The 27,087-nt window shown below is 38.7% G+C and overlaps 3 protein-coding genes across 3 annotated transcripts; 2 read left to right on the top strand and 1 right to left on the bottom strand.

The window, feature by feature from the left end:
• Nucleotides 1–41: 41 nt before the first annotated feature.
• Nucleotides 42–10,639, bottom strand: LOC145489655 (clusterin-associated protein 1-like). Its single transcript, XM_081468684.1, has 13 exons — nt 10,561–10,639; nt 10,322–10,433; nt 9,329–9,413; nt 8,068–8,193; nt 5,801–5,851; nt 5,028–5,123; nt 4,666–4,749; nt 3,671–3,804; nt 3,107–3,164; nt 2,873–2,956; nt 2,374–2,527; nt 2,137–2,198; nt 42–1,879 (listed from the first exon to the last, which is right to left on the bottom strand). Exons 1-13 carry the CDS (start codon nt 10,637–10,639, stop codon nt 1,721–1,723), a joined length of 1,284 nt encoding a protein of 427 aa, XP_081324810.1. The 3' UTR covers nt 42–1,720.
• On the top strand, nt 10,640–26,985 carry LOC145489681 (testis-expressed protein 47-like). Its single transcript, XM_081468711.1, has 10 exons — nt 10,640–10,827; nt 10,966–11,038; nt 13,101–13,204; nt 14,314–14,375; nt 20,462–20,504; nt 21,776–21,874; nt 23,816–23,875; nt 24,508–24,571; nt 26,076–26,171; nt 26,797–26,985. The coding sequence occupies exons 1-10, from the start codon at nt 10,729–10,731 to the stop codon at nt 26,838–26,840; spliced, it is 744 nt and encodes a 247-aa protein (XP_081324837.1). The 5' UTR covers nt 10,640–10,728; the 3' UTR covers nt 26,841–26,985.
• Nucleotides 14,396–19,324, top strand: LOC145489684 (uncharacterized). The gene is made up of 2 exons (XM_081468718.1): nt 14,396–15,413; nt 15,617–19,324. Exons 1-2 carry the CDS (start codon nt 15,292–15,294, stop codon nt 16,176–16,178), a joined length of 684 nt encoding a protein of 227 aa, XP_081324844.1. The 5' UTR covers nt 14,396–15,291; the 3' UTR covers nt 16,179–19,324.
• Nucleotides 26,986–27,087: the final 102 nt, after the last annotated feature.

Here is a 27,087-nt window from a genome sequence, read left to right as displayed (position 1 = left end):
AGGAAAAATTTTGAGCTTCGAGGAGCAGATAATGTCCAAGGACAAATATCCTAGCATATTCTCGCGCCAAATGGAGGTTACTGGTTTTATATTTTTGCATCAAATGGAGGCTATTGTTTACACTGATGTGACGTGTTTAAAACAATCGCGCACGAGCGAAAATATTTGATGGATTATAATCTCAATTTTACGTTGTCGCTTGACTTTCAGCTCTCCTCTCCAGTCGCTTACACTCGACACAACGTCTGCATCAAATAGCTGTTTTATGCCGTCCTGGGCTTCCGTGTCGCTTTCGCATTGATTGTGGCAAGTAAAACAAGATTGTGATGAAGTTACTTTATTGACCAGAGTATGTAGGGCGGTACCCCACGTACTGGAGGTGGACGCAGCTGAATGTCAGGCCATATTTGAACTTCGATATATTAAAATTCAGTTTGGCAGTGAGGTCTAGAGGACACAAACAGAGATTGAATTACATGTTTATTCATTTACTTTTTGTTCTCCAGGCGTCACTGACAACCTGATATTATGGCGCGAAAAGGGTGCTGCACGCAATGTTCGATTATTTTGCCATTCCTTTTACTCCAGGCCCTGGTTTGAATTAAGATCTCGCGGCTCTCCAGTGTATAGGAATGATTCTATTTAGCGGTCTCCCTCCAATAACGGCCACCTTTTCCAGTAAGCTCTTCTCGTTGAGTGCCGTTCATGTAATAACCGTCTCAGGCGCCCTCCTTTGAACTACCAAAAGTAGATTAGCGCCCCGGGTGCTAAATGGAATCATTGCGGTATCCAGCTTTTGAACAACCGTGGCCAGGTCTTTGGCTTCGGTTATCGTCTTGGCTTTGTCGCCTCGCATTTCTTCTTTTGAGTTCGAGGTGAGGGAGTGGCAAGTCTCAGTCGCCTAAACGATTTCATCACCAGGGTGCAACGAAACATACACCTATGGCTAGCTACGACTGGAAACTGAGCCTTGTAGACTTCGAGAGTAGTCTCTCTTGCTCGAAAATCCCCGCTGGAGGAACGCCAGTGTGTTGGACTGTTGAGTGCTGGCGCTAATCGCAGCTCGTTCGCTCAGTCTTTCTTTTCCTTTTGGAGTTTTCCCCTCGCGGATTTACGGGCAAAAGAGAGACTACTCGCAGTCCACTAACGAATCGACCATTTTATCCGTTCGTTCGAGAGAGCCGTTTTCAAATACTTACTAGACGTTCTCACTAGACGTTTTCACCACCCTTTTCTACCGTTTGGCTCGCGGAATCTCCACTCCCTTCGGGCGGAGTCTTCCAGAAAAGTCTATTATAACGACTAACGGAGACCTACACTTGGTTAAGAGTTAGCTGAATAGCACCCAGCTGGACTGTCTCCGGTTACCCCTTAGAAGTAATGCTAATGGTAGTATGTGTCTGTGGTTCTGCTTTCTCCCAGGCCTTCACGGTCGATTGAACGGCTCAAAACGATTGACCGCGGCGAAATATTGAGGCCTAGAAACTAGGCAATATCTGTGGCACACCGATACAGCTGCCAGTAAGCTGGATGAAGATCGTCTAAGATAACGGTGGGAGAGGGAGAGGGGGAGGATTAATTAATTTAAGACTTTGTAAGCAAAAACCTCTTGAAAACGGCTCGAATAAAGCAAAAGGAACCTGATGTCATATCTGTTTGAGTTTCACGACTTTATTTAGTGCTATATTATTTACAGTGTTATGGACAGCTTTGTGTTTTCTCAGAAGTCATTGTCACTGTCATTTAGACTGTTAGCCTGAGATCCGTCATCCTGTCCTTCACCCCGGCCTTCATCCATGTCGTCATCATCTAGCAGCTCCTCGTCATCATCCTCAACGCCAATATCACTCTCTCCTGACGACAGAGAACCACTCTCGTCCTGAGAAAGCAGAGAAACATTTTTCACTGGTTAAATTAAGCAGATAGTTGTATCATAGGGCAAAAAAATTTTGTATATCGACTTTCAGTCGGAGATTTAATAACTTTAATTTTATTCGACCCCTATCCCGTCCCGAGATTTTACTGAGCTCAGAATAATCGGAAACTGTTCTGCTATTTCTAGGGAGATTTGGTCATGAAACGACAGCTCTTTCCTTCACTAGGTGTGGAAATAAAGCTAAAACAAATGATACTGACCTCATCGGAGTCCAGACCTCCTCCTCCCATGGAACCAAACACTCGACCACCGGCTTCAGCAGCTGAAAGGAAAAAACGAAACTTGACTTATAACTTATTACAGGTGTTTTTCTATGCTTGGTTTTGGAAATTACTTTTGAGGGCTGCCTGAAAACGTTGCTAAGATTTATGTTGAGAAGAACAACAGCAGAAGGAAGAAATCTTACAAAGGAAAGGGTAAACAACTCTACACCTCACCTTGAGGTCTGTTGGACTGCCGTGGCTTGTTAGCCTCAAGAACAATTTCACCTTCCTCGTCACCCTCATCATCCAGCTCTCCAAGTTCACCTCCACCTCCAAGCACTTGGTCTCGGTCTCCAGTTTGCATATTCCTTAGTGTTGCTTCCGACTCCTAAACGACCAAAACAACAACTCAGTTACACTGACAACTGTTAGTATATTTACCGTACCCAAATTCGTGATAATCATAATCCAATCGGAAGCGTATTATACTGTCCCGATATCCCGCCCTTGACCTGATATGGCAGGAATTCTGGTCCAATTTTTGTCTAGTACCTACTATAAGGGCGCCTTTTTGGTACGCTTAGGCGCCATATTAGGCCCGTTTGGTCTCTCCATGTGTATTTTAGCTCGGCTGCTGTTTGGTAGAACCATGGCTCGACCAAACTCGCCTGGGTACTACTGAAGCGCACCGATAAAGAACAAGATTATGCATTAATACATTGAACTTTCTCACCTCAAATCTGTCTTGTTCTGCCCTGTTTATGTCCTCCAGTAGTTGTTCCAGATAGGAAAGATTCCGGTGCTTTTCCATAAATGTCTTCAAGAAAAAATTAAACAACACTCATTAATTGTCATAATGCCCACTAATGCTCTCTTTGTAAAGCAATGAAATCTGGCAAAACATTATCCCAAAAACTGAAGGCAAGATATTGAGTTGAAAATCAAAATCCCCGCTATATGTAATCACCTCGTAAACTTTTTTGAGTTCCTCTTCAAGTCTTTCATACTCGTCCATGTATGCAGGCCTAAAAGAAATGGGGTCCATGTTACTATTTCACTGACTATCATTAGCAAACTTCTCTGATGGCTCATTGGACTCGAACACAGACGTTTACTTTAGAAGCAGATCAGTGTTGTGTTTTAGTCATGGTAGTGTTTTGGAATGGGAACAAAAAGGAAAATAAACGTCCTTTTCTTCCTATACGTACACATCCCCTAGCAATGTCGCCTCAATTTTTGCTCTCGTTTTCCTACATGCTTATCTCTTGACGAAGATCGACCAACTCATTACATGTAAGTAAAAGAAGGACTGCTTATACAGTCAAGGCCAGGAAAGACTGCATTACATCAAAAAGGGCATAGACCTACGTATAGTAGCTTCTCCAGGCAGGATTAAGTCTCCCTTTTTTGTTCAGTTACAGTTGTTACATTGATAATGATCCTCTTTTCAATGCCTGGCATGAGTTGCCACCAAAGAGTACACTTTTACATCAGAGTAGTTACTTTTCCTTGTTCATCTTGCAAGAATTACCTGACAGTTTCCAAGCTTCGCAATCGTTTCTGGTTCCTCTCCAGTTCTTGTTTCTTCTTGTCTATTTTAGCTTCCAGGTTAGCTTCATCAGATGCAATGTTGTCTAACATTTGATTGGTCTTCTTTATCTCATCCTAAACAAAATGAAAAGATCAGTCTACGAAATATTGTCTAAAAGAGTGAACTTTCCTGTAATTCATCTCCCATATATATGAAAAAGATATCTGGAGGCATTCAGAGGGGATGTTTTGATCTTTGTAAGCATTGACTAGTTTATGATTATAGTGTACAACGTGAACTGAACTGTAATATCTTTGATAGAAAATTGCAGCTTGCATCAGCTACAATTGAACACTAAAAAATATCTGAGTACAGTGTACTTTGACTCACTTTCTGAATGTGCTGATCCAACGAATATTGTTTGGCTTTCTTTAAGTCCTCTTAAATGATTACGAACAAGTGTCAGAAAACAAGCCAGGAGTTACATGTGTGCAATGTACACAAATGTTGAGTTAAGTGCAGCCTGAGACTATTTAGTCCCATCTGTTTGCATGCCTATAAGTATGGGTTATTGACCAAGAGTGAGGTCAAGATGACTGGCTGTTAGTCAAGTTATTTTGTATAGGTATATAGCCTACACATGTTTATGACCTGAGAAGCAGTCCACAAGGTCCACAATAGTGCAAAAATGAATTAGACTAATATTCACTGTAGCTTGGTCAATATAAGATTTATTGTATGGCATAGCAAGAACATGACCATTTTTCTTGCAACTAGGATGCAGTAGGAAATCCCAACTAGGAAAGATAGTTCCATCCTGCCTGCTCAGGTGGCCAACATACTTGCATTATAGGAATGCAATGCATGCAGAGGGCTACATAGCTATACAGTAACTATTTGTACACATGACATGCCTACAATACAGGATATTTATTGTCTAAATCAAGGGTTAATGTCATTACACAATCCTCATCATACATTATTGGTGTACAAACCTTCACAGAAATGATACTCTTCTTGATGCCATTTTCCAGTTCATTTAACTCCAGTGGCTTAGCTATTGCACTGGTTCGAAGTTCCTGTTATGAAATTAAACTCATTATTTTTTGCTACCTGAGTAAACAGTTTCAAAGAATGTCTGATATCCAAGTCACTCTATTTATTGAAATAACTAATTTCTGAATGTAGGCGTCTCATTTCGTTACTGAACTAAACAACCATGTAACCAACGACACACACACCTCATGAGTATGAAATCACTTTGGTCACTTCTCAAATATCTCTCAAGCAATGAAAGAATTGAACCAGAAGAAGAAACGGCATTCAAGCTAAGTGGTAAGTTAAAAACTGGACTGACCCTTAACTCCACTTCTCTGCCCAGTAAGTCATAGAGTGCCGCTCCTCTTGATGTAATCTCTGATGCCAGCTGACGTGATGCTTTTAAATCACTTATCTTGGAAGAATAATACAGAAAACACAAGACAACATAAATTGCTCAGTAACAGGACACACATCTACAGTAAAAGACACATACAAGTTAGGATCAATTACAGAAGTGTTACCTTTAGAATCAGTAGCATGCATACGTAATGTCTTGTTATATTACGAGTTGATCAAAGATCTTTCAATAATTATTATTAAAAGAACTTTGATCAACTCCCCCTTCATGACCAAGACTAAATCGATCACTGCATAGCTTATTATATTATAAAATTATACTTAAAAAAACTTAGAAGTAGCCAACATCCTCAATACTTTTTGTCAGCTTATCAGGGGTTTCATCAACGGCTGGGCAGTGGGTAAATTGACTGGTTGTGAAAATGATTTTGCTTGCCTGGTTTGAAAATCTAGAGGACGTTTTTCTTATAAAGAAGTTCAGTTTAAAAAGTTTTGCCCACCTGTGAAAACTGCTAAAAACATTAATAAAACCCCTGGGTTATCCTTGCTTACAATTCACTGCTAACAATATTATTTATACTCCAGAAAGGATAGAGGCATTGTGAGAGTAATACAACAAGAATACATCAAATTGACCCCAGCCCAGGCTAAAAGCTGATTAATCTCTCAATAACCCAGCACTCTACACACATTACACTACTGCACCTCAGTTAGGATAGATGGGATACTTACTCTTGAGGAAATATCAAACGTCAGGGAACTGACATTAGACTCCTCAGCTGCCTAAAGAATAAATCTCAAATTTATTATTAATAAATCAAAACGTTATTGGTATTACATATCAATAGCATTAGAATCATTGATTAACTTTAGTTGAAAATATTTACAGAGAAATTATTTCTTTGTTTTCTTTCTCATGATGAAAAAACTTTTAAATAATAAGTCAAATTATTCTTGCATTTTGATTGGTTCTTACTTTAGATGATTACATCATTTCTTTGTTTCTTTATTATAAAAACATAGAGATTCCATGTTGTCATGTACCTGTTCAGATATAAATTTGTTCTTACCACATTTTGATGTCATCTGTGATCTGTTACTGAACAGACCCATGGCAACGTAGAATCTATTTGTCAAATTTAAAATACTCAATTTAATTCGCATCTGATGCCAAGCATAATACAAAATATTATTTCCTCTTTCCATCAAGACAGTAGTATGGGTTTGATTAAGTTTCCATTATTATTAAGGTTACAGTATACCTTCAGGTCGGCAATTTTCTTCAAATTTGGATTTTTGGGTCAAAGTAGTGGTTGAAGAATAATCTCTAATTCCTAAAAAAAAATTTTTGAAAAAGACTAAATATTCGCGGAGAAATGGCAGTTTTACGTTTTCACCGGAAGTAAGAGTTTACATCTTGATTGACAGCCCTATGACGCGTATGCAATCAACCGAGACAATTTTTGCGGGAATTACCCGTACAGATGTCACAAATTGACTACTCATCAGTTGATCAGCTTTGTTGTTCTGACTACCAAGCATTTTTGGTACTAGGTGTAATTCTATTAAGTTATAAGTAAAGGTAGACCACATTAAAAACATGGACCAATTCGAAAAAGTGAAAGCAGCAAACAACGAGTGAAAAAACATCAATGAGTGAACATGCGAAAGTTTGCCACGCGGATGAAGCTATAGCTATCGTATAAGGTGGGCAAAAAAATCAAGGGAAGAGAAAAGAAAGGTTATGTAAAAATTTGGGAGCTTGACAGCAATAACTGGGATGTTGACAGAGATGCCGATGAATCCGATAATGACGAATCGTTTGGCCTCATTAAGACCCATTGAAATATTATCCATGCACAGCTGACCATGTACAGTTGCTCCGCCACACTTTCTTTTATTTGTTTTCTTCACCCGGCCACTCTAGCATTTGTATCCTTTTTTGTCTTCCCCATTTTGCCAGAGTGACCAAGCTTCAAGTAAAACCGAGCTACAGAAAAGTTATCTCTCAGCCTTCAGCACCTTGAGCGCATTGCAAAACACAAGGGTTTTTTGGAGATTCTATTCACCAGGGCCCTGTTTCTTGAAAGCCCCAGAAAGTTTTTCGGGTGCGAAAACTTTTCGGGACCTTCGAGAAACGGGCCCCAGGACATTAATGGTAGTAAACTTTCCCTGCACTGATTGGCGCAATGAGGGGAGCTGTATCTGAGAACCCAGTTGAATGCGTTTGTGGGCGGAGTTTGTTTGCAAAGCAGAAGATTTTTCTTACGCTGTTTTCTTGAATATTTTTTTTTTGCTTGAATCAGATACTTAAAAGAGTTTTAACTCAAAGGGAATTTGTTCAATTGCCCTCAAATTTGGACAGTAGCTAGTTTAACATATAAACTACAAAAACATGTCTGCAAATTGTTAATTTCAAAATATTTTTTCTTCGAGAGCAATTTTTCTACGATCACTCTACACTTTTTTAATCCTATTTCGAAAATGTTCTGTAACTTTTTACTGCAATTGAATATGGCCAAATGCAGACACATTTTTTAAGTGCTTCGGGCCCTGAAACCAAGGAAAAAATGAAATTGGTGAAAAACAAAAATCACATTGACTTGTAGCTCTCGAGAGGTGATTCGGGCGCTTGCATTTAGTGGTCGTGAAAAATTCGTCAATCCATTACATTTCAAAATTCTTGGAATAGTTTGATAGCCAGCTCTATAAGCTCTAATTTGATATAGTGGTTTAGGTATCTACCGCTTAAACTCTACGCAGTACATCGCTTGCACGCGAGACACCCCTGAAGGTATATTGTAACCTTAACTTCAAATAAGTTTGACAAGAAAACAGTTGCATCAAGGCCTTATTTCTCATGCATAGCCAGTAAGTGTAGCATTACTGTCTGGATGAGGTTGATGAAGTACTTTGTATCTTACAACAGAATTTTAACTGTAGTTCAAGATCCTTTCTGGATTGATTTATTATTCATGTAAACTATTCAAATTGTCTACCTCATTCCCAGCATTAGTCTTCATGGCACTATACAGAACAGATGTAACTTTGAGTAACTCCTTGACGGCATAACCATCAGCACCATACAGCTTCTTAGTGTTCAGTTTAATATGTGCCTTAGTTGCCTAATAACAGACAATAAATTTTAAAACTAACTTTATACAGTTTCTGTGATCTTTGACTTTGTTCTTGAAGTAAAACTGGTGTAAAGTGGCAGTATCCACCTTCTTCAAAAAACATTTTGAAATCAAATCAGACATTCCCAGATACAGTTTACTAAGGATTAGGCAGGAAAGACAAGAATTACTAAGACCATTATTCACACGAAGATATACTGTTGGGTGACCCTCATAGAGTAGGCACCCTCTTAGAAGGGTTACCCTTCTCTAATGTATTTCCCTGTTTTGTTAACATGTGAGGTGCATGTAGGTTCAGCCTAGGGGTAGTGTTACCCTACCTGCTTGCCATGTAATTGCCTTAGATACTCCAGGGTCATGCTCCCATAAGGGTCAAGTTTTGCTACATTAATTGGCCAAAACATCTGCCCATGAAACTTGGATACCACTGAAAAACTCTGACCCTCTGGGTGTCTCGAAAACTCGGACCCTAAAAACTCAGACCCTCTGGGTGTCTTGAAAACTCAGATCCTTAAAAACGCACACCCTCTGGGTGTCATGAAAACTCAGACATTTAAATACACAAGACACCCAGACACTTGAGCCCTTAAAAATGCAGACCTGGGTGTCACAAAAACTCAGACATTTAAATACACAAGACACCCAGACACTCAAGATGTCCAAAGGGTCTAAAAATTTAGGGTCTGAGTTTTTCGAGACATCCCAAAGGTCTAAGTTTTTGTGACACCCGGGGCAGGGGTTACATTAAGGGCTGGGCACCTGGCAAATTGACCAGCTGAGATGATGGTTTTGCCCGTCTGGTTTGACCATCGAGAGGAAAGTTTTTCTTATAACAAAGGTCAGTTCAAAAAATTTGCCCGCCTGTGAATACATGTTGTCCTCCTGCTGAAAACTTAATGAAACCCCTGGTAGAGGGTCTGAGTTTTGGGGGTTTGAGCTCTGAGTTTTCAGGACACCCAAGAAAAAGTCATGAACAGTCAAAACTGTGAAGGTGTTCTGCTCATTATGTCTTTCGTTTGGTGACATTCTTGTTGCTGTTGCCACTGCCACTGTGGTTTGCTTAAGCTCCCTGTTAGCATCCTTCTCATTCAGAAATTCAATTTTTCACAACCAATATACATACCATGAACTGAGCTACTGACTTTATGAACAATACTCTGTCCTGTTCAGTATCAACATCCATTGGTAATTCAACATTTGGGTCATATCTATACCGGGATATAAACAATTTTCGATCTCAAAAAAAGATTGTATAGTGCATATTCTTCAACCTAAATGAAGATTGCTATAGTACTCTACAAAGATATCATACCAAAACACTGCTACATGCAATATGTACATTTATTATATGGCTAGCTCCATGAGTGGGCAAGATGATCTGAATCCTGTGCTGTGATTGGCTACCTGAGCTGGCAAGATGGCACTGTCTTACCCACTTGGGATTACCCAGTGTGTCCCGCAAGAAAATAATGTTTTTCTTCCATATAATAAATCCTTTGTTCACCAAACTTGAGGTCAAAATGGCTGGATATTTGCCTCATTCTTTTTTTGCGTGTTTATGGACCTTGACTCTGTCTCGCTCCATAAAAACGCAAAAAGGAATGAAGCCAATATCCATCCATCTTGACCTCAAGCTTGGGTAATAACCCATATGTCAAGCATTCAGGTTTATAATTCATCAAATGTTTCTCACTTGTGTTTGGCCTAAACAGTCACACAACTGAACAGGCCCCAGCTAAATATGGAAATATCTGTGTAATATTACCCAATTTTCAAAAGATCTCAAGTACTGCAGAAATATGTGAAGAATAATAAACACAATAGCCTCCATTTGACTTTAAAAATATGCCTGGACATTATCTGTTCCTCAAAGCTCAGTTTTCCTTGATCTTCCCTCTCAGAGAACTGTTCGCCTCTTGGAACAGATCATGTCAGCGGACAAATATCCAAGCAAATTTTCATGCTAAATAGAGGACAATGATTATAAATGTTCATGTACTTATCGCATAAGATGCATGTGAGATCTTGATGATCTCAGTTTAACTGATAATTATTGAGGACCCCACTTTTAAAGCGCAGTTTCCAATGATGTTATTAAATGATAGTGATACTTCACCTCCTGACAAGCCACATCAAGACTTCAGCAACCAAAGCGAAGTTTGGAGAACGAAAGTTCTCCATGGATATCAGCCTGGGGTAGCCTAAGGCTCGCATCATTTCGGTGAAGTCTAAGAAAAGACGAGGGAAATTGCAGGAAAAATGTGGTTGCATTGGTTAAAGTGATAGCTCGTCTAACAATTCTAACCTTTTAAACGTAGAAAAGAAGCCAAAACCAATGGATTATTTAATACTTACTTCTCAAATCCCGGTACGACATTTTGTTGTTCGCAAGAAGAAGTTCGCAATTTATATCCTGTAGAACGCAGATGCGCATGGCTCAAAAGAAACCGCTGGCTAAACTGACGGTATTTGTTTACAAAGTTACTATGGAAACCCAGGTGACGAGAAGCGGGAGAAATAAAGATGGCGGCAAGTCCTGGTGGAGAGGAAGACTCGGTGTATGACACAGGAAGACTGTCATTATTTGATCTTATCTTAGAGAGAACCCGTGCCCAAAACAAGGTACAGTCTAACTATTGCTTCTTTTTGTTTGGTTTCGTCCGATTTTGCTTAAAAACGTATTTTTCTTTTTCTTATTTTAAGGAATATTTGCGGAAAAACAGTGGCAAAAATTTGACAATCTCTCTAATTTCTTTCCAGAAACAACTTGTCCATCGTCTAGTTTATGTGTCAAAAATCCGTCAGGACGTAAATGACAGAAAAGATATCGGAGGTAACTCCTTCACGCTGCAGTTCAGCTTACATACAACTGAAATTATACAGCAATTCAGAATACCAGCTCCTTGTTTCCTTGCTTTATAAATTTCCTTGCTTAACAATGTTCTGTAGTTAAACATTGTTCAAAACTATCTCTTTTTTGATTCTCTGAAAGCAAATTCCTGATTCCCATTTTGATTCTTCAAACGACGTGGTTTTTAAGATCATGCAGTCAGTTCTGCAGACCATACATGTAAGCTTAGTTGTACATGCAAACATGCTGTCACACTCATACCCTCATAACTGGTAGTCTTGAAAAGTTTGCCACACCTGGGTTTTTTTCTGTTGTTCGTGGACCTGGGGGACCTTTTTGCAACTCCCCTCTTGTAGTATTCACTCAATAGTAATCAGGATTATTTGGCACAGAGAGCATACAAACTTATAATCACATGTCAAACATGTCAAATTATGCTTATATGAGATTATGTTTCAAAATGTTCACCATCTTGGATTAAAAAAACTCTCACTAAAACAGAAATAAAAACCCTGGAGGAGCGGGGCGGGGGGGGGGGGGGGGGACTCTGACATAAGAAGGACTGGGATGCTCGGCATACCTTTTAGAGGTTAAAAAAGCATTTTTGGTACCTCTTGGTCAAGGTCAACAGTGGGAATTTTTGCGGTACCTTTTAGGGTATTGAGCTGAAAACAATATGACAGGAAATAATGTGTTGTTTTAGAATAGACTGTTTTTGATATATTAAAATTCAGCTTGGCAGTGAGGCTTAGAGGACGCAAACAAAGGACATTGAATGACCATGTTTATTCATTTCTTTTGTTTGTGTCCTCTAAGCCTCACTATCAAGTTGAATATTAATATATCGAAAGTGGCCTATTGGTACCTCTTAGGGTGAAAAAAATTTCAAGCTACACCCACAAAACAGGATCTTGGTACCTATTAGGTTTTTTTTTTTCAAACTTTCCGTCGAGTACCCCCATCCTTTTTATATGGGAGTTTCCCCCCGTGGAAAAAACACAGATCAGAAATAAGAAAGTTTGAAATCAGCACAGCCCCCTCATGCTTCCAGTCTGCAGAGAATGTCAGAGCACAATAAGATCTTGGCTACACCAGGGGTTTGATTAACATTTTCAGCAGGAGGGCAACTGGTTTTCACAGGCAGGCAAAACTATTGATGGGAACCTTTTTATAAGAAAAACTTTCCACTAGATGGTCAAACCAGCCAGGCAAAATCATCCTCATAGCCGGTCAATTTGCCACGGTGCCTGGCCCTTAATGAAACTCCTGGTATACTACAGTGCATTATGCACATTAATCAAATCTTCCCAAAGCTACACTGTACATGTAGTATGTACTAGCTCCTTTACAGGCTAGTTGCATAGAAACTGTATGGACCAAACTTGTGAATGTGCATGCCATACTTTTCAGACTGAATATTGCTTTAAAAGTCGTATCAGGGAGAAATGTTTCCCTTCTAAAGCATTTACAAGTACTAAGGCAACACATTTTCCAGTTTGCATCTGCCTAATATAAGTTGATGGCACAGGGGCAGTATCAGAGTGGTTGGTTTTATCCCAAGGGGGGGCGGGGGGAGGGGATACTCCCTTATATGGGCTATATAGGTATGTGCAGCCCTAAATGGTAGGGTTTTCAGCCATTTTGGTCATAAATAGGGTATCGATTTTGGCCATTTTGGTTATAAATAGGATATGGTTTTAGCACTCTAGTCTCAAATTGGGTATGTTTCTTAGAAGAAGCTACTTTTTCATCATTATCAATAAGACCGTCAACAAAAGCCCTTCATAACTTATGTTTAGGGCAACTGTGTCAGCTGCAACAGTCATAAATAGACTATCAAATTTTTGGTCAGATCATAAATAGGGTAGCAAAAATTGCAGATTTTGGTCATAAATAGGGTAAGAGTTTTGGGAAGTGGGCCACACACCCCTACCCAACTTTTCTGGAAGTACCCCTCTCCACTGGGGTTTTATCATATGCAACAAATATCAACTATAATCCATTTGATTCTAAGTTTTTAAAACAATTTTCTTTGTTTTTTTAGCTCACTATGAAAGACTTTTTAAGGAACTACAAACACAAGTCCATGGAGAAGCTGTCACAGGACTGCTTCTGATTTATCCTGTTCATATAATTCATGTTGTAGAGGTAAGAGTTCAAGCACAAATCTGTTTAGTGCCAAAGATGTGTGGGCTTAATGTGAAACACCTCTAGAATAATGGCAAAAATTATCAAGCATACAATCCATGACAAAAGCCTTGGGACACTTCATTGTATCACCAGCTAAAGCTTGTTGTATTCAGCATCCATCCCGATCCAAAATTGAGCAATGAGTCTTGTCAAGTGAACTGAGAAGAATCTGTCATTGGGCTGTATTTTGATAATTGTCTGAAGGACTTTGCTGGTTATTTGTGAATCATATTGAAAATAATTACTGCTGGTAAGAATAAATCAAGGCCTCTAGATTAAAGCATATATCTCAGATAAGACCCTGTTTGTGGTGATATTAGTTAATGCTCTTTATGAGATCTTGAAAGACCTAACAACGATCATGAAAGTTAATTAAAAGATATTTCAAACAAACACAAGTGTTTTATATCTAGATCTTGGCAAAGATCCTTTCAAGGTCTTTGTAAGGATACTTCAAGATCCTAGAGGATTTGATGTGGATTTATTTAGATCTTATGTGGAGGTAAATTTTTTGCAGGATCTTGAAAGATCCTTTGGGATCACTGATTACCTTATGAAAGAATATTGGGAATCTTTGACAAGTCTTGAACATTCCTTGAGCCTTGAAGATATTTACCTGTAGTTTTGGGGGGAATTTTAAATGAAGAAACCTCAAAGGTCCTTGTGAAGATTCATATTTCATGAGGACAGCATGCATTAAACCTTCAGTGAGGGAGAACTTACAAATGTGATAGAGAGGCCTATCGACTGAATCTTTTGCAAACAGGCTGACCACTTTTAGATAACAACAAATCCACTTAAAGTTGTTTTCTAGCCTTGGCTGTTCCAGTGCACATGTGGTCACAGTCCTCCTTGCAGGTGCAGTGGCACATCCACTATAAACTGGACCTAATGTTTTGGGTCTACTAGAAGAGCTTACTAAAGTACAACAACATGTCAGCTAGCTTGAGTTTGGATCCAGTGAGTGGCAGTGAAATTGATTTTCGCTGTTCAGTTTTCAAGCTATTGGTTGGCTACACTAGTTGAGCTGTAAGTATGTTTAATAATTTGGTATAATTGTTTTGTAGACATCTTACAACATGCTCCTTAAAGTTATAGAAGATTTGGAAGAAGATGAACAGAGTATCAGGTAAGAAGAGAAAAATTGTTGAACAATACGTCTGGATTTGTGAAGACAGTGTTTAGGAAAATGTTACCCTTTTTGCTGCAACTTGGTCTAACTGTAAGTAAATATATAAAAGCAGTTGTGAAATTAAAGCCTGAAAAAAATTTAGGCTGAAATTTTATCAGGCTTTAATTTCACATCTGCTTAAAAATAAGGTGTGTGTATAACTGTGATGATCAATCTTGTCTTCATATTGGTCTAACTGTTTTTTTTTTTCCTCACCTTTAGGGACCGTTCATTTTTTATAAGGTAGGGGGGCTGGTGGGATTTGAGGGGGGGCCATGCGAAAAAAAATGGCTTTCGAGGGGGGACCATCCCAAAAAAATAAGGGAAAAAGGGGGGGTCATGTGAGATATTTTAGTAAAACTTTAAAATGGCATAATGTTTGAATATCAAAGAAATTGCTATAGAATAAACATAGAAGGCAGGATACAAATTTATTACAAACTTTCCTTCTGCTTTAAAAAAACGTTTGGCGACAAAAAGCATTTGTAGCTACTGAAAAGAAGTATTTAACACTGTTATTTTCGAATGCAACTTTCACCGGCACTCATCTTCATCTTCGCTGTCGTCGAGTTCTTTGTCGCTGCTTGTGCTGCTATGGGAGTCTCTTTCACCAATGCTGCAAGAAGCAGCAATAGAGTTCTAAAGTGTGGCGTCACGTTGCCATGGCGCTAAAAAATTCAGTTCTAAACAACTCAGATAATCTCTTCCGCGTGAGTCACGTAGTGTTTGTGTCCGCTTTGTCTTCAGGTCAAAACGCTTATTAACCTGTGTTATATTACAAAAGTGGCCACGAAGAAGAACAGATGGTCAAAAGGTCAAGTACTATTTGAAAATTATCGCTTTTTGTCCAAAGAAATTTATCGGAACGGACACAATGGTGTACTGCTTTGCTCCGACGTGCAATCATTCATCAGAAAGCCACAATTGCAAGTTCTTTGCATTTCCAAACGATAAAAAGGAAAAAGACGAATACAAAAGATGGATCCGTCTGATAAGGTTTGTAACGGCACTTATAATTATCGTTTTGCTCAAAAGAACATCATAAATTTTTTTGCGATTTCCACTGACTCGGAATACTTAATCTATTTTAAAGAGCTTTAGGACTTCAGAGTTAGTCGAAATTTTGAAACGAATTTTGAGCTATTGAAATCTTTCCAAGTGTTTAGGATGAAGTTCTGTTATCTGTTTCTTTGAAATAGGAGGAAAGACAGAGAACCAAACAAGCATTCCAGAGTGTGCGGTTGTCATTTTATGGATGGAAATAAATTAAATGGGCCCACAATTTACGAAAGAAATCGAGATAAGATATTTCCTAGTGAAGGAGGACCACCAAAGAAAAAGAAAAAAGTAACAGCTAAAAAGAAGACTATGCAAGAAATGGTGGCTGAGGCAATCAGAGGATCTGAGCAGCAGTCCACTGATGACGACACCAAACAAGAAAGTTGCAACAAGACAACAAATGAGATAATACTGGAGGCAGAATTAAATCAAGCCAGGGAGGAACTTCAGGGCATGCAAGAAAAAGAAAGCTACGCACAAAAACACTACACAGTTTCGGGAGTGAGTGTAGAGGTTCTCAGAATGGAAACAGGGCTTCCGACAAAAGAAGTTTTTAACATTGTAGTACTTCACGCTTTAAGATTCAAAGATTGTATTGTTTATTATTCTGGTTGGAAAGTAGAGTCCAGTAATTTTGAGGACCAGATTTTCATTACTTTAATGAAACTAAGACAAAATTATACCAACCTGCACCTTGCGTAGCTTTTTAGTTGCAGTGTTGCAACAATAGCTATTGTCACCACTTTCGTCCATGTTTTGCATTCAATATTATTTCATGACATCATGACAACCATTCCATCCAGGGGAAAAAAAAATGTGTTATGTGCACCATCTTCTTTTTCAGAGTTTACTTCTTGTAGAATTGTCATTGATTGTACCGATGTGGAGATTGCAGCGCTGGGCTTAATGAGTCTGCAAAATGCTACTTATGCAAGCTACAGGGGTATGAACTCATTTAAAGTAATTGTCAGGGTCACACCAAATGCAGTAATAACTATTGTTAGCAAATCATACCCTGGGTCCATTTCTGACAAAGCAATAGTACAACAGTCAGGTCTGTTGAATCATCTTGTTGCAGGGGATATGGTTTTGGCCAACAAAGGCTTTCTTATCCATGACATTTTGCCAAATGATGTTTCTTTTAACATTCCACCTTTTTTGAATAATGGTGTTTTCACTGAAAGTGAAGCAAAGAAAACAAAATCCATTCCCAGAGCAGGGATCCATGTAGAGAGGGCGAATGCAAGGTTAAAGGATTTCAAAATTTTAACTTTCATCCCATCTTATTTAAGATGTTATGCTGATGTTATTTTTCAGTTATGTGCTGCACTGGTAAATTTACAATTTCCACTTATCAAAGAGGGGTGCAAGGGGACAGAGTTTGAGTAATCTGAGTACAAAAAGGATGTTTGCCTGTTATCAGTAAACAAATATAATGGTCATTATATGATAGAATTGAGTCAGTTGAATAACTCTTCTTCAATTATGTAACTATATATAAACACAGACATAAACAAAGTCAGGGTGCCACTATTTTGCAGACCGATCAGATTGAGTAGGGTTTCTTGATAAGCAGGAATACTGTTTTGTTGGAGGAAACATTTCTTCAACGGCTTGCCAAGAGAGTGGTGTATTTGCTTTGCGTTTCTTCCAGTTGCAGTCAACATCTGTCCGGCTGAGGTTGTAGATGCCGTGAATGAAAAATGCAGCCGCGTGGCTGCACTCGTTAAACTTCCCCCTTGGACACTCACACTCACTTGATCTTATGGCATGCTCATTATCTAAGCAAACCTAGCAAATCAGAAAAAAAGACGCGTGAGGGCATGAAAAGCAACTTTTAAAGACTTCTCCAAACGAACGAACAGTTCCATGCATTGAACGACCTAACACATCGATGTACATCGAACGACCTCAACAACAAAGCGTGTCAACGGCAAATTTTGTGCGTCTAGTTATTCCACAATTAAATTATTATGGAAAAGAACTGTTATTTACTTAAAAATCTCACTGAGAAGCATTTCAAGCAGCAAATAAATGAGAAGCACCTTCTGTAGTGAGTATTCTGGAACCATTCCACTCACTGTGACTTTGTAGACTTTGTTTCGCATGCTTGCTTGCACGTCTCCTCGTAAAATACACTGACTATAAGTAAATGACTCCACATGGCCTGATTTGTAATGGTTTTCACCCTTCTTAATTGACTTCTGCTCTTCCCCGAAGGAAGAAATGAACAACGCGATCGAGAAGGCCGACATTTGGTATGCTGTCGGTCACGTTTTGGGCCTTTGTTTAGAACTGAGTTTTTTGGCACCATAGTAACATGACGTCATCGCTTTAGAACTCTATGCTTTCCATCAGGGTGTACTCCTCAGGGTACATGAAGGTGTAAACATAATCTCTGACTTCCTGCTCAAGGTTGGTGGTGATTCTGCTTCTTGCAGCATTGGTGAAATAATTCCCTTCCAAGAGCTGTGCGATGTATGGCCCATCTCTTCTAAATAACGACGTGGCAACATCCTCAACTTAAATACACTCTTCCGGGACGGCCATTCTAGGAGGGTACACAAGCCATTGTGGAAGATCATTTCCTAGCGGGTTTCCAACACAGATTCCATAAACTCGTTGGACATTGTTTTCAGTCCGCTTCCTCTTTCTTTCAGTTGACTTTCTGTGGTTTTCTTTTTTCCTTCTCCTTTTGTTGATGTGCTGTTTGAGTATGCCCTTGAATATGCTGTTTTAATTGCTCTTCTTATTTTCTAGTGCTTCCATGTCCTGCGTGACCTTCGTCAACTTAGCTTCTATACATTTGATCTGTTTTACATTAAAACTGTGGGCAAATTCTTCGCCCTGCTTTAAAGCAAGCCCATTGGACTGAAAGAGTGTGGAATCATGTTCCTTTACATCTTTCAATATGACATTCAACTTTTCCACCATTACTCTGTGCTCTCACCCAGAGAGCGTTGCTCTATTTGCAGATAAGTTTATTGTCAAATCAAAGTTTGTGGTGGATTGTCTTCAGCATCTTGAAGTGCTGGAATTTAAAAGGAAAAAGAGAGCAGAAGAAAAGGCAAAGTTAAGTAGGGACGCAATAGATAAATCATATGAGGATTATCCTTGGACTGAGTTGTGCGAAGATCTAACCAAGCTTAAAAAGCTGCGTGTTCCAGAACTAAACAAGTACTTGAACCACCACGGGCTGAAGCAGCATTTGAAAAGCAGCAAGAGTGAGAAAGTAAAGGCAATTGTAAGACAATCATGCTTGCAGCAGAAGAGTCCTCTCAGAGCTGCTAACCAACACTGGGAAATGCCAGGACATTGACACAAAATGACAACAGAGCAAGTGCTGACAGCAGTGAAATGGATGAAAGTGACAATGATGAGTACGACAGTGATGCCATTGACTCTAGGGGAGAAGATGACTCAGGTGACGTCATTCTTGCATTCATCAATTCAGATGAGGAAGATGCCAATGAGAGGCTAAATGCCACACGCTCAGGGCGAGCCATAACTAGGACATCCGAAATTGACTTCTCTTTCTTTTGATTTGTTTTTTAAACAACAGTTCTCTGTAGTATAGGGATTGTAAATATTGTCTTCATAATGAGCACAATAACGTGAAGTAGGGGGATAATAGAGAAATATTAAAAAAGTTGAAATCTAGAAATTGTTTGTTTACTTTTTTGGGGGGGGGGTCATCCCAAAAAATGACCGCTATAAGGAGGGGGGGGCATGTGAACAGATTGGTAAGCTGAGGGGGGTCATTTGATTTTCAAATGGTGCTTCCCAAATCCCACCAGCCCCCCCTCCCTCGTAAAAAATGAATGGTCCCTTAACTCCAAAAAATCTCTTAGGTAAGTGATATTAATAAGAATAATTAAAAGGAATGTCAGTCTTTTTTGTCTAAACTCACATCTTCCACTTTTTTACTCTTCTAAGTACTTCTTTTCATTGCTTGGAGTGATTTTCAAGCCATCAGAAGTCATAAAATCAAGGTCTGTGGCTCACTTACAGTAGTGCAAAGAAATGAACCGTCAGTTTTTATAAATCAAGTCATATATGGAAATGATAAGAAAACGCTCGGTTTTCACTCCAGATACATCAGAATTTTTTAGGTTGACGGTTATTCAAGATGCTCATGATTGGCCTTCCATGGTAATTCAGGTTACCATAATAATTCTTGGGACAGAATGTTGAAAGTGATCATGAAATATTTGGACAGATAAATGAGAAATATTGGCAGCTATTCTAGATGTTTGTGTTTGGCCCTTGCAGGTCATTCAGTCTTGTTCATGACTGTGACTGGATTTATGTTAAATTCCTTATCTCCTTTTTAAAATTATAGACTTTGTCTTTATCTTGGTTCATAAAAAACGCAACACAAAGCAAAAACCTGGTTGAGTGGGGTGAATAGGTTTTGGGATCAACGGATTTGGCCTTGAAAAGCACATGGATTGTGGATTTTTGTGGTAAATCAAGCAGATTCGTGGATTTTGAAAACACAGTGGATTGTGGATCAGCTGTGAATTTTGGCACAGATTCCGGATTGTGCCTGTCTTGATATTCAAATCTTGGGTCCTAAACGAAATATGGATCATAGATCTTTCTTCAGCCTTGGTTGGTATGTTAATGAGTTCATCCAAATTATTTCTTTTTTCAAATGAAGCTCATTTAAACTCCAGTGTGAGTTTTTTATTGGAATTGTACTGTGTTAAAGTCATCAAGCATATTGCCTTCTTTACTATTTGTGCGAAATTAACACTGGTATTCACATTTACCAGTTTACCGTTGAAATTTTACTCTTCTGTTTCCAGATGTTGTTGTGGTTTCGGATTTGAACAAAAATATTGGCAGATCAATGGATTTGTTGAAAAAAAAGCATGGATCGGCGGATTTGCATACCCCCTATTCACCCTCCTCCTGGTTAATAGCCAGGCATCTTAACCTCATGTGTGGTTAATAACTGAATGTGATGTGTTTGTTTGCAGTGGTATGCTACTGAACACAAAAATACTTGTTTGTACTGGTGATGTATCCTTTGATATGTATGCAATAAATGTCTCAGCTCCTATGAATTATCTTAAATAACCATTATTTTTTTTTTCCCAATTCATAAGTGGGCAGAATTCAACAAATCTTGCAATCTGACTGGTTCTGGGAGTGGGTGGAATTTTCCCATCCAGCCCGCTCACAGCAGGCAGAATCATTGTGTTAGCAGTAATCATCAACCTTTAGCTTTTTTACACTTCCATTGACGATTAATTAATGCGAGTTTATCTCTATTCACTTTCAAAAGGCAAGGAAAGTCACTAAGAAAATTCAATAGAGTGTTTTGAAGTTGTTAGAGTTTGTTTGGTTGTTTGTAGCTTGGCGCTGTAATGGCACGTAATCCTATGTTTCTCTTGCCATAAAATGTGAAGTAAAAAAAGAAATAATTTCAGTTGAGTTTACCTCTCTGATCATTGCTTTAAGAATATTTTCCAGTAAAAAAAAGTCTGATTTCAAGTGATTCTCACTGACTGGCAAATTGTTTTTGTAGTTCAACTTCAAACTTTACACGAAGTTTTACACCAGAAAAACAATTTTGGAGAACTTGACTGGTGAACTAATTAATGCAACTAACATGAAGAAGTTTGAAATAAATTTGCTCTTTAGTACATCTTTCTTTGTCTAGCATCTGAGTTACTTGCTCGTTGTGAAGATTTTTAAAAATCGCTAGTTGACAGCTGATTCAATGATGAAGTTGTGTAATTAAACCCATTTGTAATTAAAACCAATCTACGGCAGGAAAAAATAAACATGTTATTTTCTGGCTTAGGGTTGGTCCGTATAGTGAAAAACTGTGACCTCAGGCTTGAAAATGCTTCCTGAGGCAGCACTATATGTACTGACCCTAAGCCAGAAAATAACATGTATTTATACTAATCTAGTTATGATATTAAATATAATTTGGATCCATACTCTCCCACAGCCCTGTTTACCTGGCTGCAGAGAATGATAAAAATTACTTATTAGCTGAATGTTAGTAGTTGGTCCAAAAGTGTAGCAGCTCTCGTAAGCTGCTAAATTGTTTTATTATTGTAGCAGCTGTCATTGTTTTAGGGCTAGAGGCTTTGTTTCTGTTGTTTGTTGTATTGCCATTCATGTGGGGCCTTATGAGAGCTGCTACCTACTGGTCATGCTTGGTGATACCTCATTATTGCTATACTGATGTGAAGTATGTATGAAATAATTCATAGTTGAACTGCGGTTGTAGATGAAAGTTACTGACCATCGTAAAAGGTAAACCTTAACCTATCAAGCTAAACAATCGTTTATTTGGACAGTGGAGTTTTAGAACTCTCAACCTTGCTGTATCGAGGATGCAAGAGTTTACTACAAATGAACCTATAGATGTTGTGGTTAGTAGTCAGAATTATATGTTATCTGCATTCGTCACCTTATAGTGACAAATCGTAGACATCCTTTTAGGATTGTGTACAAGCTCATGGGAGGTGCCTATTTAATTAAGGGAGTCCACCATTTATGGGAGGTATCCAGTTATTGGAAATGTCCAGTTACCGCTATGTGAAGTGTCCAGTAAGGGGAGGTGTTCAGTTACATGAGATGTCCAGTTATGTGAGGTGTCTAGTTATGTGAGGTGTCCAGTAATGGGAGACATTCAGTTATGTGAGGTGTCCAGTAATGAGAGTTGTCCAGTCATGTGAGTTCTCTTGTTATGTGAGGTGTCCAGTTATAGGAGGCATCTAGTTATAGGAGGTGTCCAGTTATGTGAGGTGTCCAGTAATGGGAGGTGTCCAGTAATGGGAGACATTCAGTTATGTGAGGTGTCCAGTAATGAGAGGTGTCCAGTCATGGGAGGTGTCCTGTTATGTAAGGTGTCCAGTTATAGGAGGTATCTAGTTATAGGAGGTATCCAGTTACATGAGATGTCCAGTTATGTGAGGTGTCCAGTAATGGGAGACATTCAGTTATGTGAGGTGTCCAGTAATGAGAGGTATCCAGTAATGAGAGGTGTCCAGTCATGTGAGTTCTCTTGTTATGTGAGGTGTCCAGTTATAGGAGGCATCTAGTTATAGGAGGTGTCCGGTTATGTGAGGTGTCCAGTAATGGGAGGTGTCCAGTAATGGGAGACATTCAATTATGTGAGGTGTCCAGTAATGAGAGGTGTCCAGTCATGGGAGGTGTCCCGTTATGTAAGGTGTCCAGTTATAGGAGGCATCTAGTTATAGGAGGTGTCCAGTTATATGAGATGTCCAGTTATGTGAGGTGTCCAGTTATGTGAGGTGTCCAGTAATGGGAGACATTCAGTTATGTGAGGTGTCCAGTAATGAGAGGTGTCCAGTCATGGGAGGCGTCCTGTTATGTAAGGTGTCCAGTTATAGGAGGTGTCTAGTTATAGGAGGTGTCCAGTTATGAGAGGTGTCCAGTTATGGGAGGTGCCCAGTGATGAGAAGTGTCCAATTATGTAAGGTGTCCAGTTATAGGAGGTGTGCAGTTGGGGTAGGTGTCCAGTTATATAAGTATTTATTTATGGGACCTGTCCAGTTATGAGAGGTACCTGGCACTTTTAGGAGGTGTCCATTAAAGGGAGGTACCAATTTATAGGAGACATCCAGTGATGGATGGGAGATATCCACTTACTGGAGGTGTCCACTCATGAGAGGGATTAGTTTGTGTAAGCTGTTCATTCAACAATCATTCTTTGCTTAATAGTAGGCATGTACATGTAGCTAGAAAAGTAGAAAAATGGTCCATAATATCCAAATTTTACTTGTTGGATGGTTGCCCTTTTGTGTAAATGTAATGCTTCTTTCAACAATTGCCAGATGCTATTTCATAACTTTTTTTGTGTAATAACTTGACAACTGCTCTAAAATAGCCTCATTTTATGTTGGTTATGGACCCATTTTTATTGGCAGCCACCTGTTTCAGTGGATGTTGGAGGTGGAATTCTTACTAGTCCTGTGTAGTTGATTGACACATGTACCTGTCACCAATGTAGATGTGTTAGAGATTGTTGTCTTTTTCATGGTATGATGCTGGAAAGCAGCCCTTCTACTTTAACTCTGAAGTGTAATGTTGAATGTCTTTAGTTTTTATTTACTATATATCACCACACTGGAATCCCAATTTTTCAATCCCTGAACTTTTCAAACCTTTGATATTTCAAATCAATGCCATTTCCTGTAGTGGTTCAAAATTCAAGATTGCACTGAACATATTTTAAGACACCCACTGGTACTGGAAACCTTTGATGTCATATTATCACTGTTATAAAATAGTATCTGCATTAGGTATAATTTATGCATTTCGTAGTTAACTTCTTGTTGCCTTTTCAGGTCACAGAAGCTCTGACACTTGTCATCAAACTAGCAGAATATTTGGCAAAACTCCCAAAGGTCAGAATTAAAGAAATATCTCATCACAATGAGAGACCTCATTGTCACATCATCATCATTTTATAGTGTTTTGTAGTATTATTATTTTTTTTAGTTTCCAATTATTGCTATTCCATTTTAACCTTTATGACCTATGAAATATTTATATCTTTGTCATCTTCTAAAAATACCAGGATTTTTTTGTTTTTTCTTCTGTTTTATTTTGACAGCCAAACCTATATCGGTAGATTCTGTATTTAGCAGGCAATATAGTAACCTGTTAAGTGGACACTAGCTAGCCAATGTCCCAAAACGTTGTCTCCTTATTCTCTGAAATTGCAGCTCAAGTGGGCACCTCTATCAAGTAAATGTAGTTGCAGACACCAGCAAAGTGGCTGAAGAGGTCATTTGATATATTTAAAACCTGTATAAAAACACTGAGAAAAAGAAAGAAGAATCAATGTATAGTGTACGAGTCAGACTAATGCAGAAGTATCCAACATGAGAATGGCATTTAACACAACATTAACATGTTTTAACGAAGCATATTTTAAGCTGAAACCTCATCTCAGAAGCATTCTCCCAGGGTGTCCATTGAGTAAGGTATGGCTGTCTTCTCAAATGTTCAGCATGATCTTTCTTTGTGCTTACAGATTAGCCTTACAAACACCATGGATCAATTACCTGAAAAAGTACCAGACCTCTTAGTGAGACAAGGTAAACCTGATCAGTTATATGAGATAATTTTTGAAGAATGAGTTTATTCATTAAGTGTGTAGTTTGTGGGGGGATGTTACACCCTGCTCATCACCTGATACATCCTGGTGCAAAACCATTATTTCTTTCCATTGTATCAGCAATACGTGCAGGCAACAATGTATTTTGATCAATGTTATTTTTTAGCAAGAGTTAATAAGGTGGTTTCATGCTGTCTAGTCTTAAGCTTGTTGTGTTTACTCAAACCACTCAAATAAATGAAATTGTTTCACAACATTTTAAAAACATTTTATTTGCAAGCTGGAATACTTTTCGATACTAACCTGGTCCCTCAACACCAGGTCAGAATACATGTACCCCTACATCTTTGTGTGTGTGTTAGCATGCTCACAACGTACAGTTAGTTGGGGAGCAGTGGGAAGAACGGCCTCAGGAGATGCCCCTAATCCCTCCCCTTTTTGAGCCATTCTTCGTGCCACTCCCCAACTAACTGCACACAGCTCTGTCAGCCTCATTATTCCACTCAGTTTTGAACTTTCTGTCGTCATAAGTTGTTCAATCCAGCATCAGTGAATGAGACAGCAGGAAGTTGTCTAAGTTATTACCTATGCAAATTATAGCTCCGTGGTTTTCCTGTCAACTTTTCAAACTTTCTGAATATTAAAAATATAATATATTTATGTTTGCCATATTTTTGGTTTTTATGATTCATTTTTAACAGAGCTATTCAATTAGGTGATAAAAATTGCTTTATTTTGCTTATGCCACCTGCCCAACAAAATCAAAATCCAAAACCAATTCCATTTCGGTTAGCCGCGTTTTCCCGCGCTTGGCGCCAATTACATGCGTTAAGATTGCGTTAACTCGCGTGTTAACTGTTTGCTTATGCCTGCGTGGTACTGTAGTGGGTTCCAGTTCACATTTCATTGTGTTGTTGAGAGCGATTTTTAACTGAGTGTCGAAAGTAATCCGTAATTGTTTCGATTTTACATTACTACGCTCTGTGATTGGTTCATTGGAACAATACACACCACCTATTGAACCAATCAGATGCAAAATCGAAACCAATCGCACTTTGGTCACGTGCTTTTTCCCTCGTTTGGGCTTATTACATGCATTTGCATCGAGTTTTTCATTGGTTCTTTGTGTTCCTTCGTTTCTTGTACTTGGCCGTTGTCATTGCTTTGGTTTTGGTTTCACGAAACACAAATGAAAACCGCTCCAAATATACATGTTTACGTTAACTTTGATTGGTTATTTGTTTGGTGCTGGTTATTATGAACTCATTAAAAAAATTGTGTAAAGTATTTGCATAGGAAAGGAAATACTTGAGAACAAACAATGCAAGCCTAGGAACAAATTAAAAATAAAGAGGAAGATAAGAAACAATTTGGTGCACTTTTAATTCTGTGAAGCTGGAAGAGCAACAACACATAGAGACAGATGTTGGAATTTCAAGCTTAAATGAAATTTCTAACAGGCTTTCTATTTTGTATCCACTCAGATCTGATCGAGTACATTTTGAATTCTCAAGAGCTCAACACGCCCACGCTGTACCTTAAACGGTACACAACACCAGTGGATATTGTACTGGAAAGTGGTAAGACATTGATGTCTCCTCGTCTAATTTACTGAAAGTGGGCACAATGTAGCACCATGGCGGTCCACCGAGTCGCCTTTTTCGTTTTACGTGCATTTGTCAGGAAGGGATTCAAAATACGTACTGTCATTTGTATCTAGGTAATCAAATAATTTCGAGTGCAATTTAAAATAAATGAGCGCAAGTAAAAAACCAAATCGCAAATTGCACCAGAAAAGCAATTTTCCTGCTTGTTAATAAACGGCCACCTGTCTACATCGTTTTGGCGAGGTTCGACAGTACATGCAATTAATTTCAACTTTCGTCACTCAATTTTAACTTTCTGCATTGTTTGGAATTAATTGACGTGCTCTCAGCTAATCGGCATGCTGAACGTTTTGCAGTTATATTATGAATGGAGAAATGAAATTAAGACAGTGTGCGATCTCTAGTAAATGCACAATTTTGCAATGGAATTTTTCCAGCATGATTCGGACGATATTTGCACCCTTTAACTGAAAATGACGGAGAAACTGTTAATGATCTATGCTGGCTGTCTTTTGAGTTATCATAACGTGATTTTGATTATTAAACGCGTGTTTAAAACCCACTAATCTTTTCCTTTAACATGCTTGTTTTTCAACAGAAATGGCGTGGCCTATGCAGACGCGACTATTTCCATTGAGTTAGCATTGAGTTAGCGTTGTACGTGAAGGATTGTATTTGTTGATGTATTCTGTAAATTGTCACGTGTAAATAAATCTCTGTGTTCTGATGTTCACATTGAGGTATTCAAATACAGATTCAGGAGCAGGCTGAAAATATATTGTTGTGCTAGATGTTTTTTCCTCTTCGAATATTTTTCGCCGCCATGTTAACTTGCTATTATGTGAGTGTTTGGAACATCTTGTTTCATCAGTAGTATTCCAGTTTCGTG

The sequence above is a fragment of the Orbicella franksi genome, chromosome 6 (genome assembly GCF_964199315.1).
Source record: "Orbicella franksi chromosome 6, jaOrbFran1.1, whole genome shotgun sequence".
In the NCBI taxonomy this organism is placed as follows: domain Eukaryota; kingdom Metazoa; phylum Cnidaria; class Anthozoa; order Scleractinia; family Merulinidae; genus Orbicella; species Orbicella franksi.
The sequence above is the reverse complement of the archived record's forward strand: the minus strand, read 5'-3'. Positions and strand labels throughout refer to the sequence as shown.

Bases quoted from the DNA above. Each gene is read 5' to 3' on its own strand.
- LOC145489655 (XM_081468684.1), bottom strand. From the start codon at position 10,639: ATGCGCATCTGCGTTCTACAGGATATAAATTGCGAACTTCTTCTTGCG. The intron at 9,414-10,321 runs GTGAAGTATCAC...ATCCCGGTATAG, and splicing joins TTGATGTGGCTTGTCAGGAG to ATATGACCCAAATGTTGAAT. The intron at 5,124-5,800 runs GTAAGTATCCCA...TATTCTTCCAAG, and splicing joins CGTTTGATATTTCCTCAAGA to ATAAGTGATTTAAAAGCATC.
- LOC145489681 (XM_081468711.1), top strand. From the start codon at position 10,729: ATGGCGGCAAGTCCTGGTGGAGAGGAAGACTCGGTGTATGACACAGGA. The intron at 11,039-13,100 runs GTAACTCCTTCA...TTGTTTTTTTAG, and splicing joins TGACAGAAAAGATATCGGAG to CTCACTATGAAAGACTTTTT. The intron at 21,875-23,815 runs GTTAGTAGTCAG...TTGCCTTTTCAG, and splicing joins ATGAACCTATAGATGTTGTG to GTCACAGAAGCTCTGACACT.
- LOC145489684 (XM_081468718.1), top strand. From the start codon at position 15,292: ATGGTGTACTGCTTTGCTCCGACGTGCAATCATTCATCAGAAAGCCAC. The intron at 15,414-15,616 runs GTTTGTAACGGC...TCTTTGAAATAG, and splicing joins AGATGGATCCGTCTGATAAG to GAGGAAAGACAGAGAACCAA.